Source organism: Bubalus bubalis, chromosome 20 (assembly GCF_019923935.1).
Source record: "Bubalus bubalis isolate 160015118507 breed Murrah chromosome 20, NDDB_SH_1, whole genome shotgun sequence".
Classification (NCBI taxonomy): Eukaryota; Metazoa; Chordata; class Mammalia; order Artiodactyla; family Bovidae; genus Bubalus; species Bubalus bubalis.
The window spans coordinates 48759136-48775534 of NC_059176.1; the positions used below are offsets into that span (position 1 = coordinate 48759136).

General features: G+C 49.6%; 2 protein-coding genes across 4 annotated transcripts in view; both read left to right on the plus strand.

Annotated features, from left to right (window-relative positions):
* Nucleotides 1-2235: 2235 nt before the first annotated feature.
* On the plus strand, nt 2236-10775 carry LOC102408090 (actin related protein 2/3 complex inhibitor). 2 transcript variants are annotated; one of them, XM_006058218.4, is made up of 6 exons: nt 2236-2469; nt 3754-3829; nt 7213-7258; nt 8342-8548; nt 8970-9133; nt 9977-10775. In XM_006058218.4, exons 1-6 carry the CDS (start codon nt 2378-2380, stop codon nt 9983-9985), a joined length of 594 nt encoding a protein of 197 aa, XP_006058280.4. In that variant the 5' UTR covers nt 2236-2377; the 3' UTR covers nt 9986-10775. The 2 variants fall into 2 exon arrangements, with proteins under 2 accessions (XP_006058280.4, XP_006058279.4); XM_006058217.4 differs by having other exon boundaries at nt 2238-2469; nt 7213-7345.
* A 3768-nt stretch (nt 10776-14543) lies between these two features.
* LOC102407761 (adaptor related protein complex 3 subunit sigma 2) overlaps nt 14544-16399 on the plus strand; it is a 40768-nt gene continuing 38912 nt past the window's right edge. Inside the window, exon 1 of one of the 2 annotated variants that reach the window (XM_006058216.4) lies at nt 14544-14714. In XM_006058216.4, coding sequence (XP_006058278.1) covers nt 14646-14714 — 69 coding nt within the window. In that variant the 5' untranslated portion in view covers nt 14544-14645. The remainder of the gene's footprint in view (nt 14715-16399) is intronic. The other variant, XM_025271799.3, reaches the window with a different exon arrangement.

The window sequence follows — 16399 nt, forward strand, 5'->3', positions numbered from 1 at the left end:
GAGTATTTTGGTTGGTTTGTTTTTTAAATCATTTTATTCAGGTTTGTTTGTTTGTTTGTTGCCCTTTGGTGCAGCATGTGGTATCTTAATTCCCTGATCAGGGATCAAACCTGAGTCCCTTGCATTGGAAGCACAGGGTCCTAACCACTGGACCACCAGGAAGTCCCCAGGTATGACTGACATACAAAAAGCTGTACATATTTAAGGTATACACTTCATGAGTTTGGAGATAAGTACACACTCATGAAACCATCACTACAAGCTATGCTGTAAACATATTGTCATCTGCGAGTTTCCTCGTCTTATTATTATTTTGTAGTGTGTGTGTGTTTGTGTGTGTGTGTGGAAGAACACTCAACGTGAGATCTACCCTCAGTTAATGTTTAAGTATATAATACAATATTGTTAACTACAGGCACTCTGTAGTTATAGATCTCCAGGTATCATTCACCTTGTACACCTAAAATACTGTGCCCTTTGACTACTACCTGCCTGTTTCTCCCTCCCCCTTTCAGCCCCTGACAGCCTCTCCACTCTCTGCTTCTATGCGTCTGACTATCTTAGATTCCTCATGTAAATGAGATCACGCACTACTTGTCTTTTTGTGCCTGGCTTCTTTCATTTCCAGGTTCATCATGTTGCTGCAAATGGCAGGCTTTCCTTCTTTTTTTCAACCCAAATAATATTCCATAGTATGCATATACCACGTTTTCCTTTTCCATTCATCCACTGATGGACATTTAGATTGCTTCTACTTTTTGGCTGTTGTGAAAGAAACATGGGAGTGTGGACATTCCTTTGATGTCTTGATTTCAGTTTCCTTGTGCATATACCCAGAAGTGAGATTGCTGGACCACTTGGTGGTTTTCTTTTTAATTTCATGAGAAACTTCCATAATGTCTTCCATAGTGGCTGTAACAATTTACATTCCCATCAATGCCATACAAGGGTTCCCTTTTCTTCATATCCTTGATAACACTTGTCTTTTGTTTTTTTGATAATAGCCATTCTAACAGGTGTGAGGTGATACCTCATTGTGGTTTTGGTTTGCATTTCTCTGATCATTAGTGATACTGAGCCGCTTTTCATACCTCTTTTGTCCATCTGTATGTCTTCTTTGGAGAAATATCTATTTAGTTCATTGGCCTATTTTAAAAAATCATTTCCCCCGCCTTCTCTATTGAGTTATGCAAGTTCCTTACATCAGCCTGGGGAGTTTTTGTTTTTTTGGTTTGAAAACTGATTTTATTTACCAGCAATGTGATTTTGGTTTAGTGACAAATTTTATTTTTAAAAAAATTTTTATTGGAGTATAGTTGATTTACAATGTTGTGTTAGTTTCAAGTGTACATCAAAGTGAATCAGTTCACATACACATATACCCACTCTTTTTTAGATTCTTTTTCCATATAGGTCATCACAGAGTATTGCCTAGAGTTCCCTCTGCTATACAGTAGGTCCTTGGTAGTTACCTATTTTATATACAGTAGCGCACAGCGCGCATGCTTAGTTGCTCAGTAGTGTCCAACACTTTGCGACCCCACACTTTGCGACCCCGTGCACTGTAGGACCCGCGAGGCTCCTCAGTCCATGGAATTCTCCAGGCCAGAATACTTTAGTGTGTTGCCATTTCCTTCTCCAGGGGAACTTCCCAACCCAGGGATCGAATCTGCGTGTCCCGGGTTCTTTACCGGCACTGAGCCTCCAGGGAAGCCATTAAACCCGTACAACCTCTCTGATTTGGACCCCGTTTTACAGAGTAAGAAGCTCAGAGAGGTTGAGGCAGTTGCCCAAGCTCACACAGCGCGGATTCCAGCCTTGGTAGGTCAGTTGATCCGACACCCAAGCCCAGGCTCCTTCGTGACAGATCCCAAGAACACCTCCCTCGGCCACTGTGAGGCCTCACTCGGGCAAAATGGGCAGTTGGGCACTTACCACCCAGCCGCCTCTGGGGCCGTTCCCTTTTTCCTATTCTTGCTCTCTGGAAACGCATCCTATCAGAGCTGATCCTATGGGTTCTCTGAGCCTCGATTTCCCCTTTGTGGGAGTAGGGGTCTCCCACTAGTAACAAGGACGAGGGAGAGAAAAGAGAAGAGAGTGGCTCTCTCCCTCATCCCACCCCCACCTCCGGGCTAAGGCCCCAGCCCGGTCCTCCCGGAAGCCCACTTCCCACCAAGCAAGGTCCCGCGGCAGGAATGGGGTTCGGCCCCTTTAAATCCCGCGCGGGAACGCCCGGGGCCGGGCCGCGCAGCCCGTGATCGGCCGTCGGGAATTGCCGGCCTCCGCGCGTTCTCCGTCAGCTTCCCCTCGCGCTGCCCCCAGCCCAGCGTGCCCACTCGGTTCGCCATCCCTCGAGAGCGCCGCGGCCGTGGGGAGGATGAGCCGCATCTACCACGACAGCGCCCTCCGCAACAAGGCGGTGCGGAGCGCGCGGCTGCCGGGGGCCTGGGACCCTGCCGCTCACCAGCGGTAGGCTCCGCCCGCGTCTCTCCACCGCCTCCCGGCCCGGCCTCTGTCGGCTTGCGAGCATCTGCTTTGAATCCAGGCTCCCTGATTGCGCGCGGGAGTTGGGGTGGGGGTGGCGCCACCGGGATGGGGTGCGGGTGGGAGGAAAGGCGGGGCTCGCCGAAGAGCTCCGGGGCCTCGGGATCGTCTCTCACAGTGCTCCCCTCGGAGCGCACTCCAGAGACACCGATCCGCGTGAAGCTCACGGACTGTCGGTCTCAACTCCTAAACGGGTCTCAAAAGGCAGTGCTTACTCACCTCCACCTTTGTCTCTACCCTGCCCCGGTGACTCCACGCACCGCCACTTGCCCTTGCCTTGTCTTCAGGCCTTTGCACAGCTCCAGAAGGACAGTGTCCTGCAGGGACGGGGACAGCGGGTGGGAGTCGGCCTGGAAGGGTTGGGGGAGCGCAAGGCCTGCCCGGAGGCCTGTTGGTCGGGAGGGCCCAGCCCTGCCATTATGGACCCGGAGGTTATGAGAACGAATGGACCATTCCATTTGCAATGACAAAACCTAAAGAAAGAGTTTGAGCAAACTCCAGGAGATGGTGAAGGACAGGGAAGCCTGGCGCGCTGCAGTCCATGGGGTCGCCAAAGGTCGGACACGACTTTAGCCACTGAACAACCAACAACCACTGCCAAAGACTGAAGGGCTTAAGGGGGGTGGGTAGGGACAGGTAAGGTCCAGGGAGGTTTCATTTCATTCCCATCCTTTCAGTTGCCCCCACCCCTCTTCCATTTCCATGGTTCTGAAGGCGGTAGTCCCTAGGTTCTGCTTTTATGAAAACTGGAATTGGGAAGGGAAGGTCCAGTTCCTCTCAGTGAGGGACCCTGTGACCTTGGGCTTCTCAGGAAACTTCTGAGTCTGGGTTTCTCCATTCTAAAAATGGATAAGAATGAGAACAGAAATACGAAAGTGCTTTAAAACAGGTGAAAAGGGAAGATACTTTATAGCAGCTTAGACCTTAGAACCCCACTCCCAAATTTGGTTACCTAAAAAAGTAAAATTCTTTATATTTTGTAAACGCTTAATGGTTTACAAAGCACCTTCGCAGTTTACAAAGCACCTTCACGTAGGTAGTCGGATGTCACCCTCATAGAAGCAAGTGGGGTGGTTGTTACTCACATTTGGCGGATGTGAAGACTGAGGTTCTGGTTACAGTAACGCCCTGCAGGTCGGGCCATTGCGCTTGTGGTTCTTTGCTGAGGACGACAGAACCAGTGAAGCCCTCATTCCCTCTCTTCCTCAGGGGAGATGGCGTCCTGCTGGAGGGAGAATTACTGGATGTATCCCGGCACAGCATCTCGGATGCCCACGGCAGGAAGGTGAGGATGTTTCCCAGGGGGCGCCCTCAGGGCACTGGCTTCAGGGTTCCCACCCACCAGGGTATCTCTCTCTGCTTGACTCTGCCAGTGCCAAGACTTGGGGTCCAGCTCTTTCCTTGTGAGGCTCACAGGGCAGGTAGAGGGTTGGCTGGGAGATTGGCAACCAAAAGGGGCCACGGATGGAAGGGATCAGTAGGGCTGTACTGGGTGGCAGACAGACCAGGGTTGGGGGTGGGGGGTGGGGACTGGGGTCTTGATGAGAAGACAGACCAGGCCCTAAACCAAGGAATTGGGAAGGGAGGGTCCAGTTCCTCTCAGTGAGGTGTGTTTGGGGCCAGGACTGGGAGGGCTGAGAGCAGGATGGGGTGAGGTCAGTGGTTCAGGACTCAAGCTGGGGGTCCTGAGTGGGCTGGAAGGCCCTCTGAAGAGGTCCTGTCTCCCGATGGAATAGAACTAGAATGCCGGGAACTTCTCTGGGTAGGCAGGATGAGTGGCTCTGGGCTGAGGGCCTGGCCCCTCTCCTCTGGTCTGGTGGTTCCCACTGCTTCCGGACCTGATGAACAAGGTCAGAGCAAAGTTACCTGCCTGTATGGGTGCGAGGTCAACAGTGACCTTCCCCTTTGGGGTACCAGCTGTGTGGCTGGGAAATCATGTGTACCTTGAGTTGTTTGGAGTTGAATTACTTTAAATGTACTGTTGGAGTCTGCTTTCAGAAGGAGCCCTGAAGCAACTCCATTTGCAGAGTGGTGAATATCTTAGCAGGGCTTTCGCATCTTTTTTTTTGTCCACATATAGCTCGTTTTGCAGGGATCTTAGTTCCCTGACCAGGGATCAAACCCGGGTTCCCTGCAGTGGAAGTATGGAGTCCTAACCACTGTACCGTCAGGGAATTCCCTTGCTCATCTTTTAATATCCCTGTGTGGCTGGGTGTTTTGGAATGCTGGATTTTTAGAAAGCAGGTCACCAATGTGGACCTGGACATTCGTGTGTGCATGAGTGTGGAGCCCTGAGGTGGGAGGAGGGTTGCTGTGTTCTGGGCCTTTGTTTCCAGCTTGAATGTGAGGTCTACCTTGCTGATACCACCCGAGGCTTCAGCTCCCACATCCGTGCCCTTCTCTTCTTGTCCTCTCAGCCTCCTAGTGTCACGCCCTTTATCACCCCCATCCATGGACACACTTGGCTGGCATTCACCATCCCCTACTAGCAAGGGTTTCTTTCCTGAGCACGAGTTCTGAAAAGCTTTTTGGAAGAAAAGCTATGACAAACATAGACAGTGTATTAAAAAGCAGAGACATCACTATGCTGACAAAGGTCCGCATCATCAAAGCTATGGTTTTTCCAGTAGTCGTGTATGGATGTGAGAGTTGGATCTTAAAGAAGGCTGAGTGCTGAAGAATTGATGCTTTTAAATTGTGGTGCTGGAGAAGACTTTTGAGAGTCCCCTGGACTGCAAGGAGATCAAACCAGTCAATCCTAAAGGAAATCAACCCTGAATATTCACTGGAAGGACTGATGTTCAAGCTGAAGCTCCATTACTTTGGCTACCTGATGCGAAGAGCCAACTCACTGGAAAAGACCCTACTCGCTGGAAAAGACCCTGATGCTCGGAAATACTGAGGGCAGGAGTAGAAGTGGGTGACAGGATGAGATGGTTAGATAGTATCACCGACCCAATGGACATGAGTTTGAGCAAACTCTGGGAGATGGTGAATGACAGGGAAGCCTGGTGTGTTGCAGTCCATGGGGTTGCAAAGAGTCAGACACAACTTAGCAACTGAACAACAAGTTCTGAATCTGTACCCCTCCCCCCTTCCAAATAACCCCAGATGTACTGACCAACTTATCTCCTTGATCTCTAGAACTGAGCTCAGCAAGTTCCAGAGGCCTGCGGCTACCTGGAGCCAGTTTCTCACCCACACCCCTTGTGAACCGCCTCAGCTTCCAGCTCAGCACTAGTTTCAGGCCAGGAAATGCTTTGCTTCTCCCTCTCTTCCTTAGCACGCGGGTCAGCAGGGTTAGCACCCCAGCCCGTAACCCCAGCCAGCCTGCCCAGCAGAGCCCAGCAGGACCTGATGTGGGGCTGGACTGCCCCGGCTGTCCTCTGCAGGCAGGGTGTTCTCCAGCCTCTCTCCAAACCTTCCTCCTCCTTGTTCCTAATGACAATCACTATATGCCCCTGACCACCAGCCTGCAAGCCTCCAGTCTCCTCTGGCCCTCCCCCAAGTGGGTAATGCTTGGCCCTGCAGGTTTCCTACCTTGACCATGTCACACCTCCCCTTCCATGCCCCCACATGGGCCCTTAGGAACTCATCCTGTCCTGATTAAACCTTGTGCCCCCTCTCCTGCCTTCTGGCTGCACCCAGCACGGGTCCCTGCCCTGCAGCCTGCTGGTCTCCTGAAAGACATCTGTCATAGTCTAGGTGCTGTTCAGAAACCTTTCAGGATTCCCTCTGGTCTGCCATGTAAAACCAGATGCCAACTCAAGGCCTGTCTTATATCATCCCCCACGTGCTTCTGCAGCTCAGACTCCCTTGAGGCTTCCAAGGCCCCTCTGTTGTTCAGACGTCCACATGGGACCTTGACTTTTGTTTTCTGTGCCTGTCCAGGCCTTTAAAATCCTGCCTACACCCTTACTCGCACAGTTGCAGGTTTCTCCACACTATGAGGACTTGCCTTCCCTGTTTGTCCCAGGTGGTGGTTTCCTCTTCTTCAATCTCTAGTTTTTGTTTTAGATTATAGTGTTTATTTAAAATTTTCTTGATGTATAGTTGATTTACATCATTGTTGTCTCCTGTTCTGATTAGGACAGCTGGCAGACAGCATGTATCGCACACTTCACGTTTACACTGTGGTTGCTCCTTTGTTATCTCTTGAATCCTTACAACATGCCTGAAAGTAGACCTCACGTTGTCTCCAGGCAACAGGGGAAACAGAGGCTAAGCGTCACATGCTGCAGGACCCACATTTGTTGGAAGGGGAACAGTGGCAGCCCTCACTCGGAACTCCATCTCAGTGCCCTTTCTGTGGCATCTCGGCTGCTACTACTCCTGCTTTTTGATATTTGGGGTCCTTGGGTTATGGTTTTCTATTCTTTCTGGCTCTGACCGAGTGGAAGCTGTGGGGTTGGGCTCTGAGCCTGCCCTCTCATGGATGTGTAGCCATGGTTCATCACGTGTGGCACATGCTGTACTCGACATGTGAATGAATGAATGATGATTATTGGGAGTGGGGGCCCTCTGGCCAGCTTGAATATCTTTTGGAGCCAAGGTGGGATTCTAGGGTAGAGAGTGAGGCTGGGGGGCTGCAGCCGGAGAACGTAGGGAGTGTGTGCGTTGTGGGGTGAAGGGAATGAACAGCCCCTCACTCTCTCTGCTTGGCCCCAGGAGCGCTACTACGTACTGTATATCCGGCCGAGTCGCATCCATCGCCGTAAGTTTGACCCCAAGGGAAACGAAATTGAGCCCAACTTCAGCGCCACCAGGAAGGTGAACACAGGCTTCCTCATGTCCTCTTACAGTAGGTGCCCTCTGCCCTTCCTGCCCTGGGGCCGTCCTACACTGGCCTTCCTTTGCCTCCAGAGGTCTCTTAGGCGCCACAGAGTGTCTTCTCAGCATGACTGAAGTCCGTGTCTGGTCTGAGGGACGTCTGGCTGGACTCTTCCTGCCCTCCGTTCACGCAGAGGGTCCCCAGTGCCCTCCCTCAGTGCTGAGGGCCTGCTGCCTTCCCAGTGCCTCCTGTTTTCTGCAGTCTGGTAGAATCATTCTCCCCACCCCCAAGCTGAGATCAGCAGATTTGGGACTTCCAGGGTGGGCAGTGAGAGGCTGTTGGAACCCTGGCTGAGCCCCTGCGCTCTGCCCAGGCCAGGATAAGCAGGCCAGTAGAGAATCTGAGGACCATCCAAGTTTGCTGCCGGTTCCAGCAGACCCCATCCCAGCCAGGGGAGACCTCTGCCTGGTCCCTGGGAAGGCAGAATTGTATGAAGGGCTTGAATCCTGCCTCCTCCATAGACTAGCTGTGTAACATTGGGCAAATCACTTAACCTCTCTAAGCCCTAGCTTTCTCATTTGTAAATAGAGATAGTGAAAACACTGACGCCTGCTGAGGGTTTGCTGTGTGCTGGGCCTCATGCTAAGCACTTTATGTACACTAGCTCTTTCTTTTATACCTCATGTCAGTCCCATCAGGTAGGTACTGTGTTTCACCCTATTTGTCAGGCACAGAGAGGTTAAGTAACTTGCCTGTGGTCACACAGCATGTAAAGCAGATGTGCACCAGGCAGCCTGGCTCCAGAGCCCTTATCCATAATCCTCTGCATGCGCTCCTTGATGAGCAGGGGCAGGATGGGAGCGCGGGTGTTTGTGAGCAGGTACAACAGTCAACCCTCAGCTGGCTTCTAAAGAGCCCTCCCAGAGTGCTTGCTGTCACACTGGTAATGACCACCTCGTGCTGGTAGAAGCCCAGTGGGATAGCCAGCAGAGAGCATTTATCGCACACTTCACGTTTACACTGCAGAGGTGGAAGCCAAGGGTGACTCGGACAGACTGACGCCCGAGGTGCTGAAGAGGCTGGTGAATAAGCCGGAGCTGCTTGCGCTGACAGAGAGCCTCACCCCTGCTGAGACAGTGGCCTTCTGGATGCCTGAGTCAGAGATGGAAGCCATGGAGCTCGAGCTTGGGGCTGGGGTACGGCTGAAAACTCGAGGCGACGGCCCCTTCCTGGGTGAGCAGTGCAGCCCTCGCTGGGGCCTGATGCCCCTGTATGGCCTGTGGGGGGCTCCTGGCTTCCTGTCTGAGGGCCCCTCACCCCTCCTGCTTAGGGCTCACGGAGCAGGTCAGGTCCGGCCTCCCTGCAGACATGACCCCTTGAGATTGATTTCTCAGTTCCCTGGAAAAGTGGCCTGGAGGCAACAGCCTGGACGTTCTGGATCCTGGGGTGCTGCTCAATCCTCTGGTTCCTGTGGGTGCCCTCTCCTATCTGGGGCCCCCTCCAGGGGCTCCCTGAGCACACTCAGGCCTAGAGGACCCCAGCAGAAGGGCCGGGCCCCACCAGGTTTCCACCACGTGTAGAGAGGCCAGACAGTGTGAGGGAATTCTGAGGGAAAGGAAGGGAGTCTGAGGGAATTGTGAACTTCTCCTTTCAGATTCATTAGCCAAACTCGAGGCTGGAACAGTGACCAAGTGTAATTTCGCTGGTGATGGGAAGACGGGAGCATCCTGGACAGACAACATCATGGCCCAGAAGTCTTCGGAGGGGGCTGCAAGTGAGACCCGCGAGCAGGGGGATGGCGTGGCGGATGAGGAGTGGGTAGGTCCAGGGAGACGGCTGTGGGCCTGGCGCTGGTGTGGTTTGTCTCCTGGCGGGAGTTTTGTATGGACTAGTTGCAGTTGGGTGGTAGCAGAAAGAGACAGCAACTTAACTTTACTCCCAGCTTTGGTGGACTTCCTGAGTGTGAGCCTGATGAAAAGTCCCTCAAGACATGAAGGGACCTTTCTTCCTGGTGGGCCTGAACTGTGCCAATCAACAAGAGAGCCCCACAGATTTATAAAAGTAAAGGACAGGAAAAAGGGAGCGCAAAGGGGAACCAAGGAGACGTAATGCCAGGAAGGCTCCAAACATTTCCACTTCAAGTGAATACATTAGCTGTGTTGAGCCGCTGAATGAACATTTCCCCCCACTCTGTTCTGGGCTTCCTGCCCAGAGTGGCTGGAAAATGGCTGACTTGGACCTTAATAGCTTTTTTGGCTCAAAGGTCAGCCCCCTAGTTGATCCTCAACCGATTCACAGTTGATTTGGTTTTTTGAGCTGCATTTCACCCAAAGATTTGAATTGGTGTCAAAAGACTCCCAAATTGAACATTTAAAACTAAGTCTCAAAAAAACGGGCTGTCTATCTAGCTGATGAAGTGAAGACATTAGCCAGAGAAAACAGGGGCAGATAGAGGAAATGGATTCCCTTTTGTCTTAATAAAGCGAGTCTTTGACTATAAAACAATGGGAATTGCCAGGCTGGCTCCCTGGGCCAACGCTAATGAGATGAGGCCAAGGCAGGCAGCCGAGGGCCCGACCGGTACCACTGGAGCGAACCCTTGTTTGATGACAATAGAAGATGTTTATGAAATACACTCTGTTTATCTCTCTTTACCTCTAGGACGACTGAGGTCAGGGAGAGATGGGGTACCTCCTGGACCCACCAGCACCACTGAGCATTTCTTCCATCAACTTTCACTCTGGAGCTCAAGGGAGCAGGTCCACCAAGCCTTACTTGATTCTTCCCTACGGCTGCCATGGAATATACTCTTCAAACAAGCTCTGCTAAAATCAAATCTAAGACCTCGATGTTAGCCGTGGGGCGCCAGGCTGTGGCTCGTGGAGGGTCACTTCCTGGCTGTGAGTCTAGCCTTCCCCAGATTTTCATGGTGGCCCTTGCCCTGAGCGGCAGCCGTGTTTGTGAAGGCAGGCAGGGGGCGAGGCCCCCTGGGGCAGTCAGAAGATCTGGAGTTGCTGCAGAATTGGGGGGAATCCCTCATCTGTACGCAGAGTGGCTCCAAGGAGAAGTTACCGGGGCCTCCTCCTTCTGTCCTTCTATTTCCTGCTTTCCTCCTGCAGCTGCCCTCCTCCCCAGTACTCTGTGTTGGGGGCCTCTGCCCTCCTGCTCAAGCCTCCTCTTCCCTCGTGCCCTTCTCGGTCCCCAGAACTTCCACTTCTTTTTCTTCCTCTGGTCCTCTGCTATGTTGGGGGTTCCTGTCTCCTGACCTCCCTTGGCTCTTTTCCTGGGGATGCTCTTTTTATGGAGGCTGAGCTCGTTCATAGGCATGGCCAGCTCATCTCCTTCTCTCTGACTCCCTCCGCCAGGCCGCAGACCACATTTTGGATAACACCTTTCTTTCTTGTTTTGTACTTTGAGAATTTTTTATGAATGAGTAAAATTTCAGGAAAGGATTCCTCTACACTGACTATTTTATTATTAGGTATAAACTGAGCTGCTGCTGCTAAGTCGTTTCAGTCATGTCCGACTTTATGCGACCCCACAGATGGCAGCCCACCAGGCTCCCCAGTCCCTGGGATTCTCCAAGCAAGAACACTAGAGTGGGTTTCCATGTCCTTCTCCAGTGCTTGAAAGTGAAGTCACTCAGTCGTGTCCGACTCTTAGTGACCCCATGGACTGCAGCCCACCAGGGTCCTCCATCCATGGGATTTTCCAGGCAAGAGTACTGGAGTGGGGTGCCATTGCCTTCTCCAATAAACTGAGCAACCTCCCTATAAGAAGACAGCCATATCTTTTTTTTTTTGGGCCACACCACACAGCATGTGGGATCTTAGTGCCCCCACCAGGGATCGAACCCACGTCCTCTGCATTGGGAGCTCAGAGTTTTAACCACTGGACCATCAGGGAAGTCCCAGAAGCCATATGCTTTTGATCATGAACATTATCTTGAGGGGTAATGTGCCCACATCCACATCAATGAAGAGATCAGGTGTTGAAATCTACATAGCCTAAGAATGGGTAGGAACTTAGAATGTAGATCCTGCTTGCCTCAGGGAAAAGGGGGTGGTGGTAAACTAACGAAGTCCCCTAATGGGTCAAATACAACACTAGATGCTTTCCGTGATGATAATTATAGTCACTGACTGCGGAGGGCCTCTTGGTTCTAGTACTTGTGCCAAGCATTTGCAGTGTTTTACTTGTTACAACCATCCCAAGAGGCACAGGTGATTATTATCTCCATTTTTTTTTTTCAGATGGTTTTCATGGTTGAGGTCCTAGCATGTATTATCATGGTTCAAACTGTCATTTGCCTTCCTGTATATTTGAGCCTGGGCTCAACAATATGGCTGTGAGGCTTGGGATTAACACTTCATTTAAACTGACTGAAGTTACAAGTGGCTGGAGCGCTCATGAGTCTCTTCTGTTCTTGCTGCCCTTGTCTCAGTTCACATCTTGTTCTCTCATTGCGGCTACTCTAGAAGCCGCTTCCCTAGTGTCCTGTGCCTGAATGGGGCTGGCTCACCATTGAGCATGCTGGGACCTCAAGCACGTGGTGGCCAGGGAGGGCTTAAACAGGAGGAGGACTGGGGATACTGACTTGGGGAGAGGCACCCAGGGAGGGCATCCTGCTGCCCAAAGGGTAGGGCAAGCTCCTGTGGGCAGGCCACCATCCTAAATAAGCAGGCACAGTGTGTCAGTCCGGAAGCCCGGGGCAACAGCTAGGTTCCGGGATCTCAGCAGGTTGGGGAGGGGCTCCTGGAAGGAAAAGGCTATCATGGCTGGAGCTCAGAGAGTGATGGGAGTGGAACTGCGTTGGAGGTGAGGCTGGAGGTCAGGCATGGCATCTTCAGCATGTTAAGTGTTGATGTTTTGGGACATTATCCTTAATATCTTGGAAGCCAGTGATCCCAGGGAGAGTAATATGATCTTATTTGTATATTTCAAAGATTGCTTGACTGCAGAGAAACTGAAGGCAATGAGCCCAGATAGGAGACTGCTGCTGTGGTGGGGGTGAGAGCCTAGAGTGATCTGGTCTATAGCAGCGGCAGAGGAGATGGAAAAATATTCAGGCAGGCAGGTGCAAAGGGACTTGCCAGCAAGAGAATAGGACCTACAAAGCCATGGAAATAGGGAAGTGGCCTGACCTTGGAATATACAATTTCTGTACATGGTTACTGCAATATTATACCAACACATAAAGTTTGATAATCCTTTTTCAACTGATGTTATATAACCATTGTCTATATTGCTACATAGTCTTCATACATTGTTTTTAAGATTGATTAACCTTAATGAAGATGCCCTGGAAGAGGTCATGGCTACCCACTCCAGTATTCTTGCCTGGAGAATCTTATGGACAGAGGAGCCTGGACAGGACTGAAGCAACTAAGCAGCAGCAGCAGCCTTAATAGTTCTATCATTTTCCAAAATTTGGGTAATTAATTGATCCCTATTTGGAGCTGTGTCAAAAACAATTTTAAGTTACATAGTTCTCTCACCTGCCTGCCCCTCCCCCTTGACTATATTTTGGGGGTCATTTCCTTAGGGATGGATTCCCAGGAGACAGATTACTGGAAATCTAGGGATTCTTTGTAAAGATCTTGTCATATTGCCAGATTGCTTTACTAAATTATCTCACCAGCAAGGCAGAAAAGGACTTATTTTCATGCTACTCTTGCCAGATTTGGATGTGATAATATTTTAAAAATGGAATTGATAAGGTGAAAATAATATTTTAATTTTAAAGTTAATACTTTAATTTTAATTAGCCTTTTCCCCCATTAATAGTGAGCTTAAATATTTTTTTCATCTTTGTTTCCTAGATGTATATCCTTGTTTGTTATTCAGTACCTTTGCCTATTTATTACTGAGGGGGAAGGTCTTTTGGGTTGGTCAGTTATATTTTAAATATAACCATTTTCCATATTTTTAAAATTTTTCCATTAAAAAATTGATTTACAGACATAAAAATTTTATATATTAATAGCTATGCTGCTGCTGCTGTTGCTAAGTCATGTCTGATTCTTTTTGACCTCATGGACTGTAGCCCGCCAGGCTCCTCTGTCCATGGAATTTCCCAGGCAAGAATACTGGAGTGGATTGCCATTTTTTCCCCCAGGGCATCTTCCCCACCCAGGGATCAAACCTGCCTCTCCTGCTTGGCAGGTGGATTCTTAACCACTGAGCCACCACGCAAGCCCTTTGGTGTATATATTTCTAGTCTTTTACAAAGTACAGTGTCCCTGTACATACTTCGTGTAATCTTTCCACTCACAGCTATGCCATGAACATTTCTCTAGACCATAAACCTTTCACAACATGATTTTTTATAACTTTAATATTTCTCGTATGCACGTGGATCAATGCATTTAGCCAATTTCTCATTTTGGAATAATGAGTTGTTGCTTCCCATTTCCCCTGAAATAAGACTACTGAGATGCACGTTCCTGAGGATAAATCTTTTCACACATCCACAGTCGTTTTATTATAAATTCTAAACTGCAAATGCTGGGTCTAATGTTCAATATATTTTAAAGGCTTTTTTATGCATATTGTCAACAGTCCTTTGGGCAGGTAATTCCCATTTGCAGCTCTATCTGCAATATAAGGACGTGCTCCACTCACCCCCCACTAAGGTATTAAAAGAAAATACAAACCCTACCAATGTGGGGTCGCAGGTACCTTTTAAAAGGAATTGCTTTAAAGATCCCTTAATTCCACCATTCGCTATCTACCATGGAGAGACAGCCCTTTTGCACGAGGAGGCACATATGTAATTCACTACAGCACTGTTTGTAATACCAAAAAGTAAAGATGTTCTCTAATGTTCGGAACGCTCTGCAGTGTCAAGCGAAAAGCACGACCGTGCGTGTTGACGCAGACCCAGATAAAGAGAGGCGCCCGCTTCGTCTTCACTTGGGAGCGCGGCTGCTTTTGCGGTTTCTGCTTTTCCATCCCATCCTTTTCCGACGGGCTCGGCTTTGCGCAGGGCCGGGATTCTGCGGCAAGCAGTCGTTCTAGACAAAGGGCAGAGAGCCGCGTTCGCGCCCTGGCCAGACCCTGAGTGGGCAACCGACGCCGGCCAAGGTGACGGCCCTCCCCAAATTCGGTGTTCGCAGGAGGCTTTCCCCGCCAGCCAGCCGCCCATCCTAGACAGCCTTCCTCCAAGGCTTGCCGGGAAGCCGGACTCTTCGTGGTCAGGTCCCTGGGCGCCGGGACATGTTTCCGGGGACCACTCTCAGCAGCGCACCAGCCGGAAGCGGCCTTGTTGTGGCGGAAGGAGAGGCTCCTCTGGAAGCAGCCGGTGGTGAAAGGAGCGTGGCGGGCAAAGATGATTCAGGCGATTCTGGTTTTCAATAACCACGGGAAGCCGCGGCTGGTCCGCTTCTACCAGCGTTTCGTGAGTGCGCAGCTTCGTCACGTCCTTTCAGGGCGCCTGCGCCCCCTTCCCTTTTTTGGGGCCGTACGGCGCTCGCGGGCAGCGGCCGCTGACCTCGGGGTCCAGCAACATGAGTGACCCTAGACTCAGCCTTCCGCGGACGGCAGGTCCCGGAAGGACTCTTCCAGTCTCAGGCCTTGGGTCCCACGCCCCGCTTCACCGGCTCTTCCCTCCCTCTTCCTGGACCCCGACATTTCTGTGCCATTCTGGGACACTTCTCCCAGAGTCTCGGGGCACTTTAAATGGTAGTGGGAGTGTGTCTCCTTGACTGCTTGAACGAAGTCTTATTAATCTTGTTGGTCGCTAAACGCAGTTTCCCCAGGAGGAAGAAATATGCAGCTTTTTAATGGTTTTGCTTTAGCCAGAGGATTTGAAAAATGCTTTCTTGAAATTATTTTACTTCAGTGTAGGCTAGGAGTGCCCAGGGACTAGACAGCTTTCATTCTGTAGAATTGAAGAAAGTTTCAAAGTGGGAAATATTGAGAAATTATAAATGCTGCCGCGTGAGGGCTCAGTGAGTGAGAATGCAAGTTCTCACTCACGAATTTTCCAAAGACGTTCCTCTGAAAAAATAAGCATCATCATTTGCCTCCTGCACCCCGACGTTTTATTTCTTCGTGGCTAGGTTTCAAAATGTTACGTATATAATTGGTGGACTGAGAAAACCATAAAGTGGAAAGTGTCAGAAAACTTATATTCAGGCCTCAGCAACACCTTTTTTTTTAAACCCTTGTGTCAAGTTAACAAACCTCTTTCAGACTTTATTTCCTCTCGTTAAATAGAATGAATAGAAATGAGAGAAAAATTTTTTGGGTACCTTTTAAATAGAATTGTATAGCTTGGTTACATTTTATTAAATCATATCGATTTATATTAACATTCAGTAACTTCAGTTTGCATTTGTGTGTCAGTTTTTCTCAGGTGTTTAAAAGTGTTATTGTGATACATGACATACCTACAGTTCACCTTTTAAAAATATACAGTGGAATGGTTTTTACTACTTTAAAAGTTATGCAACCATCACCACAATTTTAGAATATTTTCATTATCCCAGAAAGGAATCCCTACCCATTAGCAATTACTCTGTATTTCCTCAATTCCCCTAGTCTTAGGCAACCAATGATCTATTTTCTCTCTCTCTAAACTTGCCTGTTCTGGACATTTTACGTAAAATGGGATCATACAATATGTGGTCTTTTATTACTGACTTCTTTCTTTTAGTATAATGTTTTCAAGGTTCATCCATGTTGTAGTGTTACCAGTTCTTTATTCCTTTTTATTGCCAAGTTACATTCCATAGATAGGTTTCCCAGGTGGTGCTAGTGATAAAGAACCTTCCTGCTGATGCAGGAGACATAAGAGACCTAGGTTCAATGGCTGGGTGGGGAAGATCCCCTGGAGGAGGAAATGGCACCCCACTCCAGTAATCCTGCCTGGAAAATCCCATGGACAGAGGAGCCTGGTAGGCTACAGATCATGGGGTCGCAAAGAGTTGGACATGACTGAGTGACTTCACTTTCCTTTTCCTTTGTGTGCTGCAACTAAGACTCAACGCAGCCAAAAATAAATATTTTTTAAATTCTAATTTTTCTACCTCTCTGTCAACATTTTCTATTATCTTTTTGATTAAAGACATTTTAGTAAGT